Genomic DNA, 19,690 nt, shown 5'->3' with positions numbered 1-19,690 from the left:
TCGGCTTTCTTCTTGTGCTCCATTTCGGAGCGGTTTTTCTCCAACGAACATCCTTGGCATCCTAGATTTCCGCTTCGACTTTTCTCGAGATAGATCAAGTGAGAGCGGCATCGACTCTCCTCTAGCCCCCATATGGAACAGCTCGGCTCTGCAGTGTCACCTCGGTGACCCCCCTCAATGGCATTTTGGCTTTCACAGTTCTTCAGTTTCCAGTTTGGCCACACACTTTCAACGGACCATCCCGGAGTGAATTTCCTATGTGCGCAGCTCTCGGACGGCGTTTATGACTATAAGTTGTGCTTTGTGTCTAGTTTCTGATTGAGGAGTTCCCTGAACAATTATGTAGTGTACGAGTTTCCTAGGAGTTTGCCCACAGGTTGCACGTTCTTCCAGTCCAAATTATGCGGCATAGATAGTGCTCATGTATGACTGTGTTGGGGGTTCTAGAGAGTGGTTTTAGCACAATTTTGTTTAGTTTCATGCTATGTATGCATTTGTGGATATAGCTTGAGCTAGGTACAACTCGCAAATAGCAGATTCATAGGTTTACAAGGTTTTGGACACGTACAGTTGTCCATAGAGCCACTGGTTCAAGAGTGAACCAATTTGTCAAACTTTTGGTAGTGCATGTATACCATTTGTGGATATATTTTCTATGTATTTTTGGTGAGATTTTTTGAGTTTTTACTCACTTTTTAAGGTAAATTTTGTCAATTTTTTCCCATATTCTCGCCATTTTTTATGTGTATTTACAATCTTACTCTCTAATGGTTTACTGGTCGAGTTTTGACTCACAGTTTGATAGGTTTTGTATGCTTGGACACAGTTTAGTGTTCTTGTACCCACTGTCATAGGAGTGAGGATTGCATATGCTTGTATAGCTACATATTATAGGCAGTCACATGTTTCACATATTTTTGCTGTAAATTTTCTTGTGGGATGCGTTTTTAGCTTGTTTTCTCACTACTCGTGTATATGGTTATCCACTTTACACTTGGTTGAGTTGTTTGTCCCAAATTTTATGCCTATAGATAGCAGAGTGTGGAGCTGTTTTATGCATATACTAGCATCAATTTTGATGCATTTGATCATGGTTTTCATGATTATGTAGTGGTCAAGTGATCTCCCACTTTGTTGTTAATTTGGCATGGTTTATGGTTGAGACTTTGCTTGAGATTTTGCCTAGTTTATAAGGGAGACTCTGCTAGATTTCTCCCAAGATTTTTTGCCATGGTCTGGTTTCTTTGACATTCACCTATGGTAGCAAACATGCATGATAGTTTAGAGTCGACAGTCATGACTAATGAGAGACGGCAATCTGAAAGTTGTAGATACATGCAATGTTGGAATTGTGGTCACACACACAGGGCACATTAGGCAACACTGTTTCAGACGTATGAGGCAATATTGGAGATCTATGCGTGATGCAAATGAGTTTTTGACACATGCTAGAGTGATGATTTTATATGCCAGTGAAGGTGATGTCACATTTACCTTTAGCATTCCTGTTGCTTACATGTCTTCTAGAGGTGACACTTCTCCCCGTTGGTTGCTAGATGAGGATGCAGTTTTGAGTGGTTTAGCATCTTCTCCAGTGGGAGCTTTGGTTTAATAGACTTTGTCAATGGTTCAATGTTTGACATTGCAGGTGCAAAAGATATCTACTTGTCATTGCCCAATGGTGCATCCTACATGCTACGACATGTGCACTATGTTCCTCAGTTGAGACAAAGCTTGATCTTAGTGAGACAATTTATAGATTGTGGGTGCTAGATATAGATTAGAGAGAACTCTTTCTAGATGCATTGTGGATCACTAGTGATTGCTAAGGGAGCCCATAGTGACTTGGTATATCATATGCATGTGTCAGAGGTACGAGAAAACATGGTCTTGGTTTTGTTGTTGGCATGCATTGAGCGAGAGACGAGACATGTCTCTTTCATGGGTGAGCTCCACCATTCTCATGAGACTGAACATTTAGCTATGCATAGGTGCTAGTAGAATCTCTAGAGACAGAGGTAGAGTGATAGTACTCTAGTGAGACATAACATGTGTTGTCAGAGTCTGTGCATGCAGAGGTAGAGAGGATCTATTCCTTAGAGACACAAGTAGAGATGATATACATGGAGTTCTTTGATATGCTCATGCTGGAGGCTAATGAGTTGATGCAAGGACACATGGTTCCGCCTATGAGAAAGACGTAGCCACCCTAGTGACGGTCATGACACATCCATATGCGATGAGCAGTTTTGATGATGTAGTACATGCACATAGCATAGTGGAGGCCATGACAACTAGGCTTGTGTAGACTTTATCAATGGTTGGGCATCTCATGTACGACCTATCAGTTGTCGAGGACCAATCTAGAAGTTGTAGTGAAAACATTTGCAGCAGCAGGGATTGCCAGTCGTAGGATGACTGACACTAGCATGATGCATAGTAGAGTTTTGTAGACCATACAAAGTTGTCTGTGGGATTTACATGTAACATGGATATGCACACTCGCCTATCACTAGAGTTGATACTGCTGCATGTAGATCAATTGACTGAGCAAGTGGCTGTAGGTTGAGAGAGTCTCTAACGTGGTTTTTTGTACATGCTAGTAATTTAGTAGCACTCACTTATCGGCGCATCTCCTTTAAGTGGGAGTTTGTTGGGGTGAAGGCATTGCACCTCTACCCATGGCCAGACACCCACCCACTGACCACACATTCCTTATTCTTCTTATACCTAAAAGAATAAGGAGCTCCTCATACACATTCTTGAGATTGCTTCACCCATACAAGATGATCTTACTTCTCCCTTTCTGCGCGCACGCATTGCGCCACACTCCACGCACACATCATTTGCACTATGCACTCAATTAAATAATCAAGCTTCCATGTATCAACTGCTAACATGGAGATTATATTAAAAAAACACAAGAGGTAATACTGTCATTGTGCATAGAACCTCATGACAACTAGCATATTCGAGTCAAGATCACAAGAATATCACGTCTTCGTTTTGCAAAAAGATTAAATGCTTAAACAACTTAAATGACTAGGTGTTTATTGACCTTCCATGAAACACGATGTTCATACATATACGAATGCCCCGTTAATGCATGCAAATAGTGCCAACAAGTAACTCCACATGCCACATTATTTCAAGTGATGGTAGTGCCAAAGTGGAGCACATAGTTGGTGAAGTTACTTTCAAATCACAAATTTCTTCAAGAGATGAGCAAAAGTATACAACGGGCCACTAAAATTGAGGCTAAAAATCATACTCTAATAGGTGATGTGCTATATAGGTGGGGGTAAAGAGCAACAACTTTGCTTATGAAACACAAAGACGTCTATCCCTAGTGCTCTTCTCCAATATGGATTGTCTAAGATGTGAACTCCTCCCATGCAATACAACCAAGGGCTTTTGTTTATTGCTCCTTTGAAACATTGTAGGGTAAAGTCCTTGATAGTGAGACGAGCCCCAATATTGGGAAAAATATTACCAACTCTTGGTATTTTGAATCCTTTTCGAGCTCGAGTTCATGGAGAAAGGTGAAGCAGTCACCCTCGCTTATGTTTGGCTCAGATAAGTTGGAGGTGTATAGACTCGCTCATAGTGAAGTGAAATTCTCTCTATCCATAGTAGGGGTGGATGTGAATGGGTAGACTGGTCGATCCCACACAGGGTTTAGTGCATTTACTTAGTCATTTATATTTTGAAGTTATGGTATACCAAGATTTTGTTATGCATTAATTCATGGTTTGCCTATTTCATTTAGATGGGACATTTAAAGATTCTCTTTTTTCATTCTTTTGTCTTATATATATATATCCGCAATGTGGTGTACACATATATTCACCCTCCACTTGGTCATTTTCTTCAATATGCTTCCAATCATACACATTCAGGTGTGGCACTAGTTTCTACGTACCTTTGGATGTAGTCCCCGGCTCATGGTTTAAACTCCATGGTCGGGCATTAAGAGCTCCTTCCTTATGTTATCACTCCCATAACTCTGATGTATAGTGAAATTATACAAAAGTATAGATTATGTAATTCTTGCATAGATCCATGGGAGGAGTACGCTCCCAGCGTACCAAAGATAGGTTAACATAAAGATTATATCTTTACACCTAGATCTCGCTTTCTTGAAGTTTTCCTTAACACAAAGTTGTGGATCAGTCATATATCTAACAGGTATTTGCATGCGATGTTCGGGTTGGGCATCTACATGTAATCCCCATGATATGTGGGAGTTTGGAACAAAGTAATGTCTGGTCCCTTTTGAAGTTCAAACGACTTCAACTCCCCAATAGACGTTGAACCCGATAGCTAAGAATGATCTTAATTTGATATGGTGCAATAATTAATCATGCATTCAAGAGGAAATAGAGTGATTGCTAATGCCAATGTTCCAATTGTACCCAAACTGAGGATCATTGATAATGACATCAATGCTATGCTTTGCAAGTCTCAATCTAGGAACTTCAGTGCATAAAGCAAAGATGCAGGCAAGGTTCTTAAGGATTGGATTGAGCGTATGAATGATTACTTTCTCTTAGCTTATTTGTCCTTTGAGAACAAGGCCATTGTTGTCGAGTTCAAACTTGAAAAGGCGGTCAAGCATTAGTTAAAAGATCATTGTGATGAATTGGGCTTATCTTAAAGCACAATCAAAGAAGAATTATTAGAATAAGGTATACCACTCTAATTGCATGAATGATTTTCTTGATTACACGCAAGGGACCAGAGACTTAGAGTCCACTATTAATATTTCTTGACCTTTGTCAAGTATGCTCAAGCTAGGATGACTCAAGAAGTCAAAGTTGCATGATTTGTGTTAGGTTTAACAAGCCTATGAAGAATGAACTTCAGAGTCTTTGAATTAAAAATTTTATAGATGTCCTTGATGCGAGTAAACCCATTGAAATTAAACTATGTATTGATGGGAAGCAAAAACCAGATTCTTCTCCTATCCGTGAGATCAAGAGATCTTGTCCTAACGATGAACCCAAACCTGTAAATTCACAACAAAGAAGGGAGAACTTGTTGTGTATGAAGGCTAAGCAAGATCGCCTTTGCTACACTTGCCTTGATCACAATCAACAATTCAAGGATTGTCCATTTAATGACTCACGCTTTACAATAGCAACAAATAATTATACATCCATGAACAAAACCCCAAATCAGAATTTTAGGAACTTTAGATCAAGACATTAGGAAGAGAATGGGATCTAGGAGGGCCTCTTTATTTGGCAGTTTAAGAAAGTCAAACCTTTAGTATTAAGAAAGTAATTAAAGGATAACTTTTGAATTCAAACAAGAAAAACGGCTAGTTTATTTGAATTCAAAGTTTCCCCCCAAAATGGAATTTAAAATCTAGTGGGTAAAACCATATCATGTAGCATATCTATGGAAAGAGCTCAACATGTAGATTGCACACCTATGATCTTTGCTCAAATCGGAGATCATATGTGAGAGTTATGGAGGGCCAAAAATCTTAAAATTGTCCATCTCCTTTTTGGGGAAAAGAGTGTATCCTTTGACCACTCTTACACATCTCTTACACACCCACCATTCTTGCACACATGGCATACACCTATTCGTCAAAATGTTAATCACCTCCATAAGCTAATGGCAAATAAAGAGGCCCTCCTACATCCCATCCTCTTCCTAATGCTAGATGTTGCTTAGTAAAAATTCAACCAGAGTCAAATACCACCTCAAAGTAAAAGAATTTTTAGACCAAGTAATCCATCTTTTGTGAGGAATGGACTACCCAACAACATCAACAATGGTAATAATATTAATTGACCACCTGGTCTAGGAGGAATAAGAGGAAACCAATAACCTCAAGGAAGAGCTCAAGTCGGCTAAGTTCAAGGTAGTTGAGGTGACAAAAAGCAAGCAAATACATATGTTCATGTTGCAATCAAACATCCGGGAATTAATGAATAATTTTTAATAATTTAAACCCCATTAGAGTATCAAGGTAAACATTTCACCTTATTGATTGGTTCGAGAGTACACATTTTTTCATCTCTCCTAGATGCATTAGAAACCTCATCCTATTATCTAAATATCATGATACTCATCTTACAGTAGAATTAGCTATAATTAGGGGAGGAATCTTCTACTTCATTGGGTGACTTAAATTTTTCCTTGTATGGTTTTTTAAAAAAACTCATTTTAGGGTCTTACCTACAAGAATCTATGATGGAATTTTGGGGATGGACTGGCTTAAGCCGAATGATGCTCACTTACATTGTAAAATGCTCCATTGAGTTTTATAAATGAGCATAGCTCTAGGGTTACCATTACCGAGAAGCAAGGACAACCTAAGCTTCAGCTTGTGAACTTCACTAAGTTACTAAAAAGCAACAGAAAGAATGAGACGGTTTATGATGTAAAGCTTAACCTAACTAAGAATAAGTCAAAAACACCTGAACATGAGTGGTTTATCAAATTTTATTTCTTGAACTTTCAAAGTTATCATCCAATTAGCATGAAGTTGATCATACAAAAGAGCTTATTCCAAAAGCTCAACCAATTGCTCAAAGACCATACAAGATGTCGGTACTTAAGCTTGTGGAACTCAGAGAGAAACTTACTCAACTTCTTGACCAGGGTTTCATTCAACCTTGTGCTTCTCCATGAAGTATTTGACTTCTTTTTAATCAAAAGAAGGATAGTACTCTAGAAGACAGATTTAACTGCAGTGATTGGATAGTGTATCGAGAGATTTGTCCTTATCTTTTACTGTCTCTTTGTCATTGTCTTGAACCTTATACTACTTTGTTCTTTTAGTCAAAGGACAATTCTGCTTTGTATGCTTGTCGGATGAACCATAAAGTATTCTTCTTTGCTTTGGCAAAATCTATCCGTATAGAAAGAACCTTGAGGGCCCTTAGCCTTCTTTGTAACCCTCTTGATCATTTGACAAAGTCTTATTGTTTATGGTTGTTGTTGCAAGATAATTATCGTTATCTGTTGTAGGGCGCTTATCTCGTTGCCTTTCTCATCCGCATCATAAAATAATGCTTCAAAAATAGCATCTTTCAAAGTCTCATGATGCAAGTGAGTAGTCTTTGCTTTAACTTCTTGTTGTAATCCTCATAGGAATCCCCACACATGGTGAAAATCTTTGAGATTATCCGGCTTGAGAATCACTTCTCTATATCAAGAAATATAGTTAGTTAGAGATGACATATGCATGAAGCACTCATCCCAAACTTGTCAGTCCTTGTCACCCTCATTGCTGGGGAGGAACTCCTTTTAAAATGTAACTTGAAATCGCTACCAGGTTGTACACTTTTGGTTTAGCTTCAACAACATCCACCACTTATAAGCCTTGCCTTCAAGTGCTAACTTTGTTTCAAGAGAATGGAATACATATAGAGTTACACGTTGATGATGGACATCAATCCACTTGTGCAAAAACATATTCATATCGTCTTTGTTCATCTCGCGGTCCTCACCTTTGTATAGCGGTGACTTTAAGTCCTTCATTCATGATCATGTCTTTTGGACCCTATCACTGGGTGGTGGTCCTCCGTTTTTCGGCTCTTTGATTGGCCACACTTGGATTTTGTGACATGTCATTGGTCATCAAAGTGCTAAGTTCTTCTCCACTAGGTTTTCAAAGAAGAGCTTTGAATTCTTGGATATCAACAAACTCATGATGTTTTCATGAAATCGACCACTAACTTCAGTCCACACATTTGTCATGAACGCATTCGTCCCCAAACGCAAGCAATTTCAAAATTTGAACAATTCAAAAATTAAATTTTTGAATGTAATTACTTAGCGATCACCGCTTGAAAGCAATTTCTGACTAGCTTTGCCAAGTTACGAGCATATGTGAGGTTGAAGTCCTCTTGCTTGTGGGAAAGGCCCACGTAAAGGGGTTGTGGCCACTTTGGCCACTAAATAAACACCAAGGGGCACCGAAGGTGTAGAAAGGAGCTTGAGCTATGGTATGAGGAGCTCACGGTAGCACAAGAAGAGAGAAAGAAACGCTCATAGCACGCGCTATGGATGCCGATTTGTCTTGGTCATGAAACAAAATTTGTTCAGAGCAGCAGGTGACCTTGTTCGGAGCCATAGCCACTGCAATCCATGCACCTCACCGTCCTCTCTTGCTCGTGTCTAAGCAGCCCTTCACGACCGCCATGCAAAAGCAACAGTTGTGCGAATGAGTGTCCAAAAAATACCACGCTTACTTTGATACCATTAAAAGGCCGAAGGCCTTGTAGGGTAACGAGTTGTTGGGGTATAGGCGCCTGTGCCTTGCCCGGCCGCCCAGAGTCTGGGCGCCCACTGACTTGTATACCTTATACATAGCATAAGTGTATGGGGGTTTGCTCACTCTTTGAGTCTCCCCACCCATATCTGTGTGTCGTGTGTCTCCTTCTTTCTCTCACTCTCCGTCTGTGGTGCTCTCCGATCCCCTTCAATTTGTATCAGAGCGACAGGTGTGAGAGCGTAGATGGACGGTTTCGCGATGAACTCGTCGGCTATGGCGGAGAGGTCACAGATCTGAGCAAAGAAATAGAGGAGGCTTGTGGACAGCCATACAGAGTCTTGCAGGAGAGCTCTCAGGAGCTTCCTAGTGCTCATAGATCAGTCCACAATTCCTCTACAGATCCAGCCCACTGTGTACAGCATCTTCCCTCTTCTCGGCAAGCTTTGCAATACATCGGCGACAGATTGAGCTTGGAGCTTCCATATACATGGAAGCATTGTGAGATTGATACATTCAGCTCACGCATCGAGGTGGGAAGTGAGTTTGAGCCTTTCTATAAGCTCAAAGAAGCACAGAAGAAAGTCGTTCAGTTTTTGGCAGTTTGATAGTAGTCTACTGTTTTGCTCATAACTTGAGCTACAAAGCTCCAATTCCAAAACTTTTTTGTTCAAAACGGAGCTGGCTTCAAGCTCTACGACTTTGTAGAAGAAATTGTTTTCTGATTCGGAGTGCAGGTGGGTCTGAAATTAAAAACATAGAGACTGTTTTTCAGGACAGTTTTGGGCTCTGTTGTTTTCTTTGCTGCAGACAGCTTACCCGTGCACACTGCAGGTAGCAGGCACATATGAGGTTTTACAAGATCGGGTTTGACTCCCAAGTACAGGTTGAGTCTAGTACTCCCACAGGTGTTGCCAGTTGCAGTTGAGTGGTTCTTCTGCAGTGTTGTGGCTTGCATACATGGTCTTTGAGCGGGTGATGCTCTATGTATGCTTATGTAGTGAGCAGTAGATCTTGTGAGCAAGTGCAGAGGTTGGTTGTGAATGACATGTATGGTCACCTGTGGTACTCTTTGTGAGCATTTGTTGGACACAGGTTTGCAGAGCTTATGCATGTATGTTGAGTGTAGTTTGATGCGCATTGATTGCTCATTGTATTGAGCTTGCAGGACAATGGTTATTTTGTGTTGATAGCCATTGTGCGTCGAAACTCTGGTGAAATTTTCCCAGGAGTTTTATGCGCATCATTTATGCGATCTAGGTAGAGATTGCGGGTTGCACTCAGCATTTGCGTGCGGTGTTCTCTGCAGGTGGGAGATTTGTGTGTGTGTATGCATCGATACCGCACAGTGTGGTCTTGGTGATTAGCGCACGGTTTGACAGGCGTACAGTTATCTTGGCACACTCACATGAGTGAATATTGTGATATATGCTTGTGTGGCTACGAGCTAGGTAGCCGGATTCGAGCACTAATGGCTTGAGATTTTTCAACAGGTTTCAGCTTCAGGTTTACAAGTTTACAGGCAGGTTTGAGGGCTTATTTGGGCGCTGAATTTTCAGCCATTGTTTCCTCTTTGCAGGTGTCCATGTATGGCTCAGTTGTAGGCTGATCTGGGACACGTTTGTGACTTGTTTATGCAGCTGTTTAAGAGCTGAATTTTGGGGTTTTTTTGGGACTGATTTGTAGCCATATTTTACAGCCATACAGGAGCTTGGTTTACTCTACAGGAGCCTGGTACACTTGGCATTTGGGATTTGCATTATTGCCATTTGTGGAGCACAGTGTGGTTACACTACTACGAGAGATTTTATGTATGGATTCGCATGAGCATTGTAGGTGCTAGTGAGCTCTTTTTCGGAGAGCATTTTCTCGTTGTTGCAGGTTGCTTCTTTTGGATTAGTTGAGTGCATTTCATTGCTACCATACCTAGAGGAGACTTACAGCTCTTGGTTATTTTTGACATTCACTTATAGTAGTCAATATGTGTGAGACTTTCGAGTCTAGGACAATGACTCATGAGAGACGGCGTTCTCGTTCGTGTCGACACTTGAGAGGTTGGCATTGTGGTCACACAGGGCACATTAGACGGCGATGCTTTCGTCGTATGAGATAGCACAGGAGACAAGCTAGTCTCAAGGATGTAGTAGATGTTATAGGCTCCGTTGACTTGACAGTTGCAGGATCAGATACATTGTCTGAGTACCCTAGTGACAGTGAGGTCACATTTGCTTCCTGTATTACTCCTGATTTTTTGACATCTGAGGATAGTGCACTTCTTTTGCAGTGGGTGCTAGACAGGGACGCTACTTTTCATGTCACTCCGTATCGTGACTGGTTCAATAGCTATTCTAGCAGAGTGCATGGTAGTGTGCGATTGGCAGATGGGTCACTGCATGAGATTGTTGGTTCAGGAGATGTGAGACTGTCATTACCGAGCGGTGCATCGTACGTGCTCAAAGATGTGCGTCATGTGCTAGATTTGACAATGAGTTTGATCTCCGTTGGTCAGCTCAGGGATAGTGGATGTCGGGTATCGCTACTTGAGCGATCTTTTGCGTTGAATTTGGGTTCGCTAGTGATTGTGAGAGGTGCTAGAGTTGGCAAATGGTACCCATTGCATGTAGTACTGGTGCAAGATGGTCGAGTCTCAATCTTGTTACAGCCATACAGAGAGCGAGAGACCCGGACAGTCTCTTTTGCTCATGGGTTGCAGGGTGCTTTGCATGGAGTGCAGAGTAGTGAGTTTGTTGTGCACACAGTTGGGGCACGACTTGAGCAGTCACACAGAGAGGTGACAGAGTCAGACATGCATGCTTTGCTAGTGACTGAGCAAAGCAGAGAGTCAGCTGTGCGAGATACTTCTATGCAAGATAGACAGGTAGAGCGGTCTTGCTCTAGTGAGTCACGACAAGAGGAAGTTGTGCAAGAAGTCTATGCATAAGGAGTTGAGCATGAGAGCTCTAGTGAGTCACAGCAGATTGAGTGGTCATGTTTGCAGTAGATGATTGCAGAGGAGGCTGAGATGTCAGCAATTATGCAGTCATTCCTTTCTATGCTCGACAGTGAGCATGGGGATATAGTTGTGAAGGATATGTCTTCCAGCAGACACCTAGAGCAGCTGGTTTGCTCTGAGGTTGCACGACAGGTTGATGCGTCTTTTGCGGACAGTCAGGAAATGCATGTGGCTCACACGCCTTGTCAGTCAGAGATGCCTATTGCCAGGGATATATATGTTGATGCATGCTCCGTAGAGCTAGCAGGGCCCGCTAGCATTGCATCGGCATTCGGTGGTCTCATGTATGAGATGCTGATCTTGAGACCGGATATCGCAGCTACAGTGGGAGCATTTGCAGTTGGGGTTGTCAGTCGTTTGTTGATTGATGATGGCATAGTGCACGAGGGAGATATGCAGGTATTGCGTACATACTTGCAGTACGTGTGCGGTACGTCTGGTGGTGTATGGACTTACACAGGAGGACAGCCGGATGCACACGATCACAGCCAGCCAGTGGGCATCGGTTGAGAGCGGTTTTCTCTCGCCTTTTGTAGTCTTTAGATTAGGTTCTCTTGCTTAAAGGCACAGTCGCCTTTAAGTGGGAGGTTGTTGGGGTATAGGTGCCTGTGCCTTGCCCGGCCGCCCAGAGTCTGGGCGTCCACTGACTTGTATAACTTATACATAGCATAAGTGTATAGGGGGTTGCTCACTCTTTGAGTCTCCCCACCCAGATCTGTGTGTCCTGTGTCTCCTTCTCTCTCTCACTCTCCGTCTGTGGTTCTCTCCGATCCCCTTCACGGGTGACACTCCTCCCAATCCACTCACCTCTATACTTATAGCTTTTGGCCTAAAGAGAACCCCAGTCTTACATGTTGTCCATGTGACCGTGCCATTGGGCCTTGTTCACTAATCCTTGCTTATGACCTTTGTCTTGAATCTCTCTCTCTCTCTTTCTCTCTCTCTCTCTCTCTCTCTCTCTCTCTCTCTCTCACACACACACAATTATCTCAATATGGTATATTGGTTACCCCAGTGGGATCCCTTGAATGGAGTATCTCTCTAAGTTCCAGTTATCTCAATGTAAATAAAAAAGTTAGTCCAGTTCTGAGAATTGCGTGATCTTTGAGTCTCAACTCTCTTGGGATTGTTCCTAGGACCTAGGTCATTTAAGGAGTGTTTGATTTAGTTGGAACGTTCTAGGACATTAAAATTTCTCTTTTTGTCAAAACGAGTGCTAGATCAGTAGTCATAGCCTATGAACTCGAAGGTGGTGGGTTCAACACCCCTTGACTGCTCGAAGACATGTTCTAGCCCTTAGGTGGGTTTCCCATGTTTGGCTAACCGTATCCGGTCGGGATGACCTCAGCTTAAGGGTTGGGGTGCCTCAGCTTAAGGGTTGGGGTGCCTCCACCATTCGGGGGTTGGCTCCACCATTCGGGGGTTGGGTGTGCGACTTGTAATTTCAAGTTGTAGGTATCTCTCCAAAATATTATATATATATATACATATATATTCTTGTCCTTCTTCTTCTTCTCTCTCTCTCTCTCTCTCTCTCTCGTCTCAGACTCTCAGTTGATTCAACTTGGAGGTTGAAAGTTGGAACTAATTGGGAGTCGGGACAATTTAGAAGTCAACTGCCATCACCTTCCAGAATTCAGTGGATCCACTGAGTCCACTCGGAATCATAAAGTCAATTCCGCGTCATCACCTTCAACCCGGATTAAATGACGGTCGGTGAGCCCTGCATTTTTCTCCGTGGATCTAGTTCTCGCACTATAAAGTGCTTGCTGTTTAATAGAGTATTACAGCCCATTGTGCTCTTACTTAGAAGCTCCCATGAGTAATTCTTCTTCTAACAAATCTTTAATAGGTAGACACAGATTATATGGAGATGGCGGCGCAGAAGCAAAGTGGAAGCTGCAAGGTGGTACTCAACCTGAGCAATCAGTGAGTGTTCCAATATCCCCAGCAGCAGCTTCAAGGGCACTGCCGCTGCGCCATGGGGCCCGCTGTCGTGTCTCAAGTCGAGTTTACAACGTGAAAGATTACAACTACATATCATCATTCCCCCACGCAGGCGCAGGCTTCATGCAGCAGGCAGCTACCGGCCGCCAGCTAGTGATCAGCCAAATGCCCCAGGGCGCTGCTGAGGGCACGGGCGTACCGGCTGGGACACTATGCACTGAGGATTTATTGGACGCGGATATTGATGATACTAATTGTTCGCACTCTGAGCCCAAGGTTTGAATCATTATTTGGCATCACTGCTGAGAGATTCTGTGTGAGTTCTTACTGTGCACTTGTTTGTGTTGGAACATTAAATTTGCAGCGAATTAGGCATGTCTCTTTTCCCAAGTTTGGCGCTTGGAATTTAGAAGCCTCTTCCAATTCTGAAGGATACACAGCTGTGTTTGATCGTGCCCGACAACGAAAGAAGGGTATTACTAAAAGTTTGAGTAGTGAATATTGACGTGTGCGCCATAACCTTTGTACATTTGTACATGAGTGCACGTAGTGCAGTCGTTAAGGCAATGCTTTTGGGATGCGAAGTTGAGGGTTCGCGCATGCGCGTCAGCTCCGCGTATTGATTTTTTTGTCAACGGTCGTCTAACGGCTACATTCCACCGGCAACCGGCATACGTTGCTTTGCCACGAGACCTAACAGGCCGAAATATAACCAAAACCATTGACGTGGTGATATATATTGCATATCATATCAGAGCTGGATCATCCGTTGCTTTCTTCTCTGATCCAATTGCAGCGGCCAGGGCAAGTTAATATTAATTTCAGTCATATTTTGATGAGGGCGAATGTCATTTGATCAAGGCTGCAATATATTCCAACTGGCTGGACAAAAAAAAATAGCGAAAGGGGCCCAGGCCTCCTAGCCGGGAATGATCATGGAGGAGCTGTAGAGGCGCTCTTGAACAAAGTTTCATGAATGACTTTATAAGCTAATGGTTACCGGCTCACGATCGAGCTGTGCATTATGAAGGCAGCCCCTCTTGCCTTCTTCTCCTAGTGTTGTAAATTGGCAATTATAAAATCACAATCTGTTTATTTAAAGTGTTGTGTTGGGCTTCTTGCGTTCATTTAGGGAAGCACTATTGTTGGTCACACTATAAGAACACCTAATGATAATAAAGGATATTGCATGGGTGATGATGTCGGACAATAGTGCATTTGGGTCGCATTGCCCCGCTCTTTTCATACATATGTTATATGATATAGTTTTCAAGTACATAGATATGGGTTATCCATGTCCTTCCCTTTATGTGATTGAAATATGATTGGACGTTGCTTTTACAAGGTCCATTTCGGGTTCATATTTTTCCTAATGGGGTTGGCGTTTGGAGTAGGGATTGCCAGCTAAGTTCTTTTCCATTAGGTTTTCAAAGAGAAGCTTTGAATTCTTGGATATCGACAAGCTCATGATGTCGTCATGAAGTCCACCACTATGTTCCGTCCACACATCTTTTATGAACGCATTCATCCCCAAACGCGGAGCGGTTTCAAAATTTGAATAATTCAAAAATTGTAAGTACTTACCGATCACCGCTTGAAAGCAATCTCCCACTAGCTTTGCCAAGTTACGAGCATATTGGAGGTTGAAGTCTCTTGCTTTTGGGGGGAAAGGCCCACTTAAAGGGATTGTGGCCACTTAGGGCACTAAATAAACCCCAAAGGGGCACTCAAGTTGTATGTAAGGTTTGATTGATTAAGGTGGATAAAGATTAGTTGCATTCATGGTAGTGAGAGTTTCATAATAATTAGGAGCAATTAAGAACACTCAATTAAAATAGACTCGCTTGATTGATTAAGATCAAGAGAAAAATACAAGCTAAGCAATATGGACTTATATAGGATCAGAGAGGAAGGTGGCATTTAATGCTAGATAGTGATTTATCACATGTGGGAAAAGGGTCAAATAGCATGTGGTTATAGAGAATAGCATGTGACTATAAAGTGGGATGTATACATGCACATAATGGTGCATGGTTGGCATGCTTGGATTTAGAGGTTGGTCATACATCGAGTGTAACACTATGAAAATCTCCAAGTGTTTACCGCGCTATTTTATCGCGTTTTGTAGAGAGAAGGTGTAAATTCAATGAGAGAAACAATAGAGAGGAGGGTGGGTTTTTTTTTGTGTTTAAAGTATTACCGCGACTTTATCCGCTATTATTACCGTTGTTATTACCGCGCTCATTATCGTCGTTATATCCGTTGCCCAAATTTAGTGCCTAAACTTTCAAACTCTTGATTAACTCCCTCCCTCCCCCTCCCAATATTCAAATTTTGGTGTTTCCCTCCTCTCAATAAAAATAAAAGTGTATTGTATATAATTTTCAAATATAAAAAAGAAGAGAAAGAAAGAGAGAGAGAGAGAGAGAGAGAGAGAGAGAAAGAGGGGGGAGAAGGAGGCGGGGGATATAAGGCCCGGTTCAGACGCTGCGGCGAAAATGCTTCCCACATGGGCGTCTAAGTTGGGTGGCAAAAGCCTATTTGCTACAGCAGCTGTCATCTTCCTCCGGGCCCGCCATTTTTCTTTCAGCATCCCCCTCCCCCCCCCCCCCCCCCCCCCCCCTCGTAAGAGCTGCTGGCTTCTCCCACCTCTCTCTGTTTTTCGCTCTTCTTTTTCTAACATCGTTCAGACGAGGCGGCGGTAAACCTGCAGAAAGCCTTTGTTCCTCCAGCCTCGTCTAAACCCAGCCTAAGATTACCCTTGGTTACAGCTAAAATAATCATTGTCAATTGATTAACATAATTGAGCATATTCTCAAATCTAAAGAGAGGAAGAGGAGGGAGAGAGAGGTGGATGGATTACACGATCAAAAAACTTCATAACTGCAAAATGTTTATGAATCATCTTCCAAAAGATCTCCACATGAAGCATCATCCAATTCTAAGCCCATGGCTCCTAAATCAATAAAGAGAGAAACAGACTTATGGTTTGTGGATGCATTGTCAGCTTCATCATCTTCGAGTTCGTCATCCTCCATCTCATCATCTTCATCATCATGACAATCATCTTCGCTAAGACTTGCTGCCGCCGGACTTGATTCATCGACCTCCCTCTCCTCTGTTTCCACCTCATTCAAAGTCGGAGGTGGAAGAGGGTCGAAGATAGTCTCCACTTCATTAGTGGAAAAAATGGTTCTTCCCCGAGGTGTTACGGGAATTACAAACCAAAGTTTTGGTTGGTGGATTGTTGGGATATAGATGACCTATAAAATAGAAGCTCAAAGTGAGTAACATTGGTATAACTAATGCTACAACAAGTAAATAAGAATAAAAAAGTTACATGTCACTCACCTGCTCACAATTGCGTGATAAAACTAAATTGTCATACCTGCCTGTGTGATACACACTAGAGTCGACCATGTAGAGGCCATTCTCATGTCGTTTAGACACATTTGCAAACCACTTGCACTCGAAGATGAAGCTATGAAAGGTTTTAAAATTAACCTTTAGTATCCTTTCAATAGTTCCGCAGTACTTGGCTTCATTGATCACCGTCTGTGTCAAAGTTGCCCATGATGGCACAATCCATGGTGGTTCTATGCTCGTCAATGTGGCGCGAATGAAAGTGACAACCTTTTGACCACATAGAGTTAAAGAAAAGGCACTACAAAATAGAAAAATATATTAATTTATCAAATACATACTAAAGATAATTTCAAGAAATAGCGAGACAATATGGTTTAGGTATATGAGTACTCTATCTTTGGTACGCAGCCTCATGCATACTCCCATTCTTTGTTGTTGGTGATGTCTTCTCCGCGCGCTTTTGCCTCGGTCATTCTCTCATGAATCCACTCTGCACTAATGAGATCTAGGAAACATGCAAGGTGTCTCGGCACTGGAGGTGCCCTCCTTCCTCCATGTGCTTGTTTCCATGCTTCCCTCTCTTGCAAACGCCTGGACTTTGCCATTGTCCACAAGTCCACCCACTTGGTCATAATCTTTGCATTGAGAATGCAAAAGTTATTGACCACTCGGGATAGATTCATATCCATGTTAAGTAGTTTCCCCTTTCCACTTGTCAAGTATAAAGTCATCCTTGAATCTTTCTCATCTGACCACATGCGAGGCATTGAAGGATATGCTTGTGCCAAATACTCTGATATGTAAACAAATGCCTCTTGAACAATCCACCCTTCGGCCATACATGCCTCTGGTTGAGACCATAGCCGCACAAAATCTTTGAGAGTCTTTAAAAACCTCTCTAAGAAGAACATCCATTGTACATGCACTACTCCACACATAGCTATCTCCTCCACCACGTGAACCAAGAGGTGAATTTGACTAAGAAGGACCGATCGAGGAAATGCATCTTCAATGGCACACACAGTTTCTGTTGCAAGTGTTTGAGCAGTAGAGATATCATTTATTTTGATTTCCTTGGAGCTCACAAATCTGCAAAAAAACACACAAGGATACACTAAGTGCTAGTTCAAATTATTGTGTACATAAAAAAGGTGTAGTTGAGTGGAGTCTTGTAGTGTACCTTACTAGCTCTCCTAATTTGAAAATAGCATCCCTGACTTTCTTGTCCCAACATATACACATACTCACCGGCAGCATGAAGCCTTGTGCTTGATATGCCCTTGTAAGAAATGATGGTTGTTTGGATAGATTACCTTGCGCAAAGAATCGAGCCTCTCCATCACCAACGATGGCCCGCAAGTAGGACATGCATTGTGGCCCGATGTGGACAACCCTGCATACATATCATATGGTTAGAGAGATGAGTGAACTAAAGTGAGCTAAAAGGATCTAAAGGGAGAGAGGGAATGAGGGAAAGAGAGATAGCAGACAGGGGGTTACCAAAAATATCTCCAAGCCCAGGATAGTCGTGCATAGTCCACATAAGGATTCCCCTCACTTAAGCCTCTCTCCCCCCCTTTGCAAGTGAGACATCGACAATAGGAATGCCTCTCCATAACTCCTCCAACTCCTCAATGAGGGGCTCGAGGTAAATGTCAATATTTGACACTTTGTACTTCCCTGGCACAAGCAAGGAAAGAAGTATATTGCCCTTCTTGGTTGTCCCCCATGGTGAAATATTGTAGTTGACGATCACCACAGGCTAAGTGCTCCATGAAGTAGACCTAGTGCCGAAGGGGTTGACACCATCACTTGCTAACCCAAGCCTCAAGTGTCGAGGTTCCAACCCAAACTCTCGCCGTTGAGTTTCGATGTGCCTCCATGTAGGTGAATCGGCAAGGACACGCATCATTCCATCATTTGAACGATGCTTTGCTTGCCACAGGAGAAGCTCCACGATAGACCTGCTTTTAAACATGTGTTGGATACGAGGAATTAATAGAAAAATTCTTAATACCTTGCGGGGTAGTGTGCCCCGCTCACACCTGTCTTGTATCGTGCCTCCCCGCACACGGGACATGAGGTAGCATGTGCATGCTCATTCCGGTATAGCATGCAATCGTTGATGCACGCATGGAAGTGCTCATACTCCATTCCAAGTGCAGTGACATACGATCTAACTTGTCGACGATCTGGAGGCATGTGGTGATCAGCTGGCAACATTTTGCCCATGAAACTACAACAAACATGCGTATTAGTATAATTCCTAGAAGACGACACCATAAAAAGAGAGGGAGAGAGTATATAAAAGCCACATTCCATACTTATAGAAGTAGTGCATCGACACTTGCATTACTCCAACCGAATTTTGCTTGCAAGTTGAGTACTTCCAACGATGCTCGGAGCACCGAGTACCGTGCACCGTCGTAAAGAGGTGTTCGGATCCTCGTCATCAATCTATCCTCCGTTTCGGCAGTCCGTTTAGTGCAGGGCTGACAATCCTCTTCGCACACGTCACACTCATGAGCTAGTAACTCCTCACACATATCAAACATGCACTCATCCTCTACCTCAAAGTGCAACGAAGACGCCGTAGGAGCTACCGACGTAGAGCCAATGACAAGATCACCATGCAATGCACCCAAATCACCCAATCGCTCTTGCCTCTGTCGTTTGGCCTTGCGCGCTGGTGCACCACCATCGAACACTGACCAATGGGGCACCTCCTCAAGCAACAGGTGAGTCGTGCTATCATCTCTCCAAGCGCTTTTTCGAGGATGCCAAAGCCCTTCATCTCCACGTGCTCCAAAGCAATGCGCCTCAAGCGAGGAATTGCCCTTTTGCACTTGGCGCAAGGACAAGGTAGTTTTTCCTTGAGCCAATGATCTCGGTCTGGGCCTCCAGGAGGACCACGATCATCCCAGTCGATGTCGTGCACACGCGAAAGGTTGTTAATTTAGTCATGTGTTCTAAAAAATAAATAATTAGAAAAACACTTAATTCCATTAGAAAAATTACATATAGTTAAAGTCAAAAGGAATAAATGACAATGAGTGTTTTAAAAAAAATTAACTAAAAGAGATTTTAAAAAATTTAATTAATAAACATTTAAAAGTACTACAAAATAAAGT

The 19,690-nt window shown here is 42.5% G+C and overlaps 3 protein-coding genes across 5 annotated transcripts in view; 1 reads left to right on the top strand and 2 right to left on the bottom strand.

Annotated features, from left to right (window-relative positions):
* Positions 1 to 19,690, bottom strand: part of LOC147433567 (E3 ubiquitin-protein ligase RGLG3-like) — a 252,302-nt gene that overhangs the window by 185,157 nt on the left and 47,455 nt on the right. The window lies entirely within an intron of this gene.
* Positions 13,019 to 14,329, top strand: LOC147433569 (uncharacterized). Its single transcript, XM_086489746.1, has 2 exons — positions 13,019 to 13,469; positions 13,558 to 14,329. The coding sequence occupies exons 1-2, from the start codon at positions 13,065 to 13,067 to the stop codon at positions 13,696 to 13,698; spliced, it is 546 nt and encodes a 181-aa protein (XP_086345872.1). The 5' UTR covers positions 13,019 to 13,064; the 3' UTR covers positions 13,699 to 14,329.
* LOC147433568 (uncharacterized) lies at positions 16,053 to 18,058 on the bottom strand. The gene is made up of 2 exons (XM_086489745.1): positions 17,740 to 18,058; positions 16,053 to 17,648 (listed from the first exon to the last, which is right to left on the bottom strand). Exons 1-2 carry the CDS (start codon positions 17,925 to 17,927, stop codon positions 16,970 to 16,972), a joined length of 867 nt encoding a protein of 288 aa, XP_086345871.1. The 5' UTR covers positions 17,928 to 18,058; the 3' UTR covers positions 16,053 to 16,969.

This window comes from Adiantum capillus-veneris, chromosome 19 (assembly GCF_014529385.1).
Source record: "Adiantum capillus-veneris isolate H3 chromosome 19, ASM1452938v2, whole genome shotgun sequence".
Classification (NCBI taxonomy): Eukaryota; Viridiplantae; Streptophyta; class Polypodiopsida; order Polypodiales; family Pteridaceae; genus Adiantum; species Adiantum capillus-veneris.
Note: the sequence above shows the minus strand (reverse complement) of the source record. Positions and strands in the feature narration are given on the sequence as shown.

Coding starts and splice junctions, on each gene's coding strand:
- LOC147433568 (XM_086489745.1), bottom strand. CDS start 17,927: ATGTCCTACTTGCGGGCCATCGTTGGTGATGGAGAGGCTCGATTCTTT. Junction 17,649..17,739: donor AAATTAGGAGAGCTAGTAAG/GTACACTACAAG, acceptor GTTTTTTTGCAG/ATTTGTGAGCTCCAAGGAAA.
- LOC147433569 (XM_086489746.1), top strand. CDS start 13,065: ATGAGTAATTCTTCTTCTAACAAATCTTTAATAGGTAGACACAGATTA. Junction 13,470..13,557: donor GTTCGCACTCTGAGCCCAAG/GTTTGAATCATT, acceptor TTAAATTTGCAG/CGAATTAGGCATGTCTCTTT.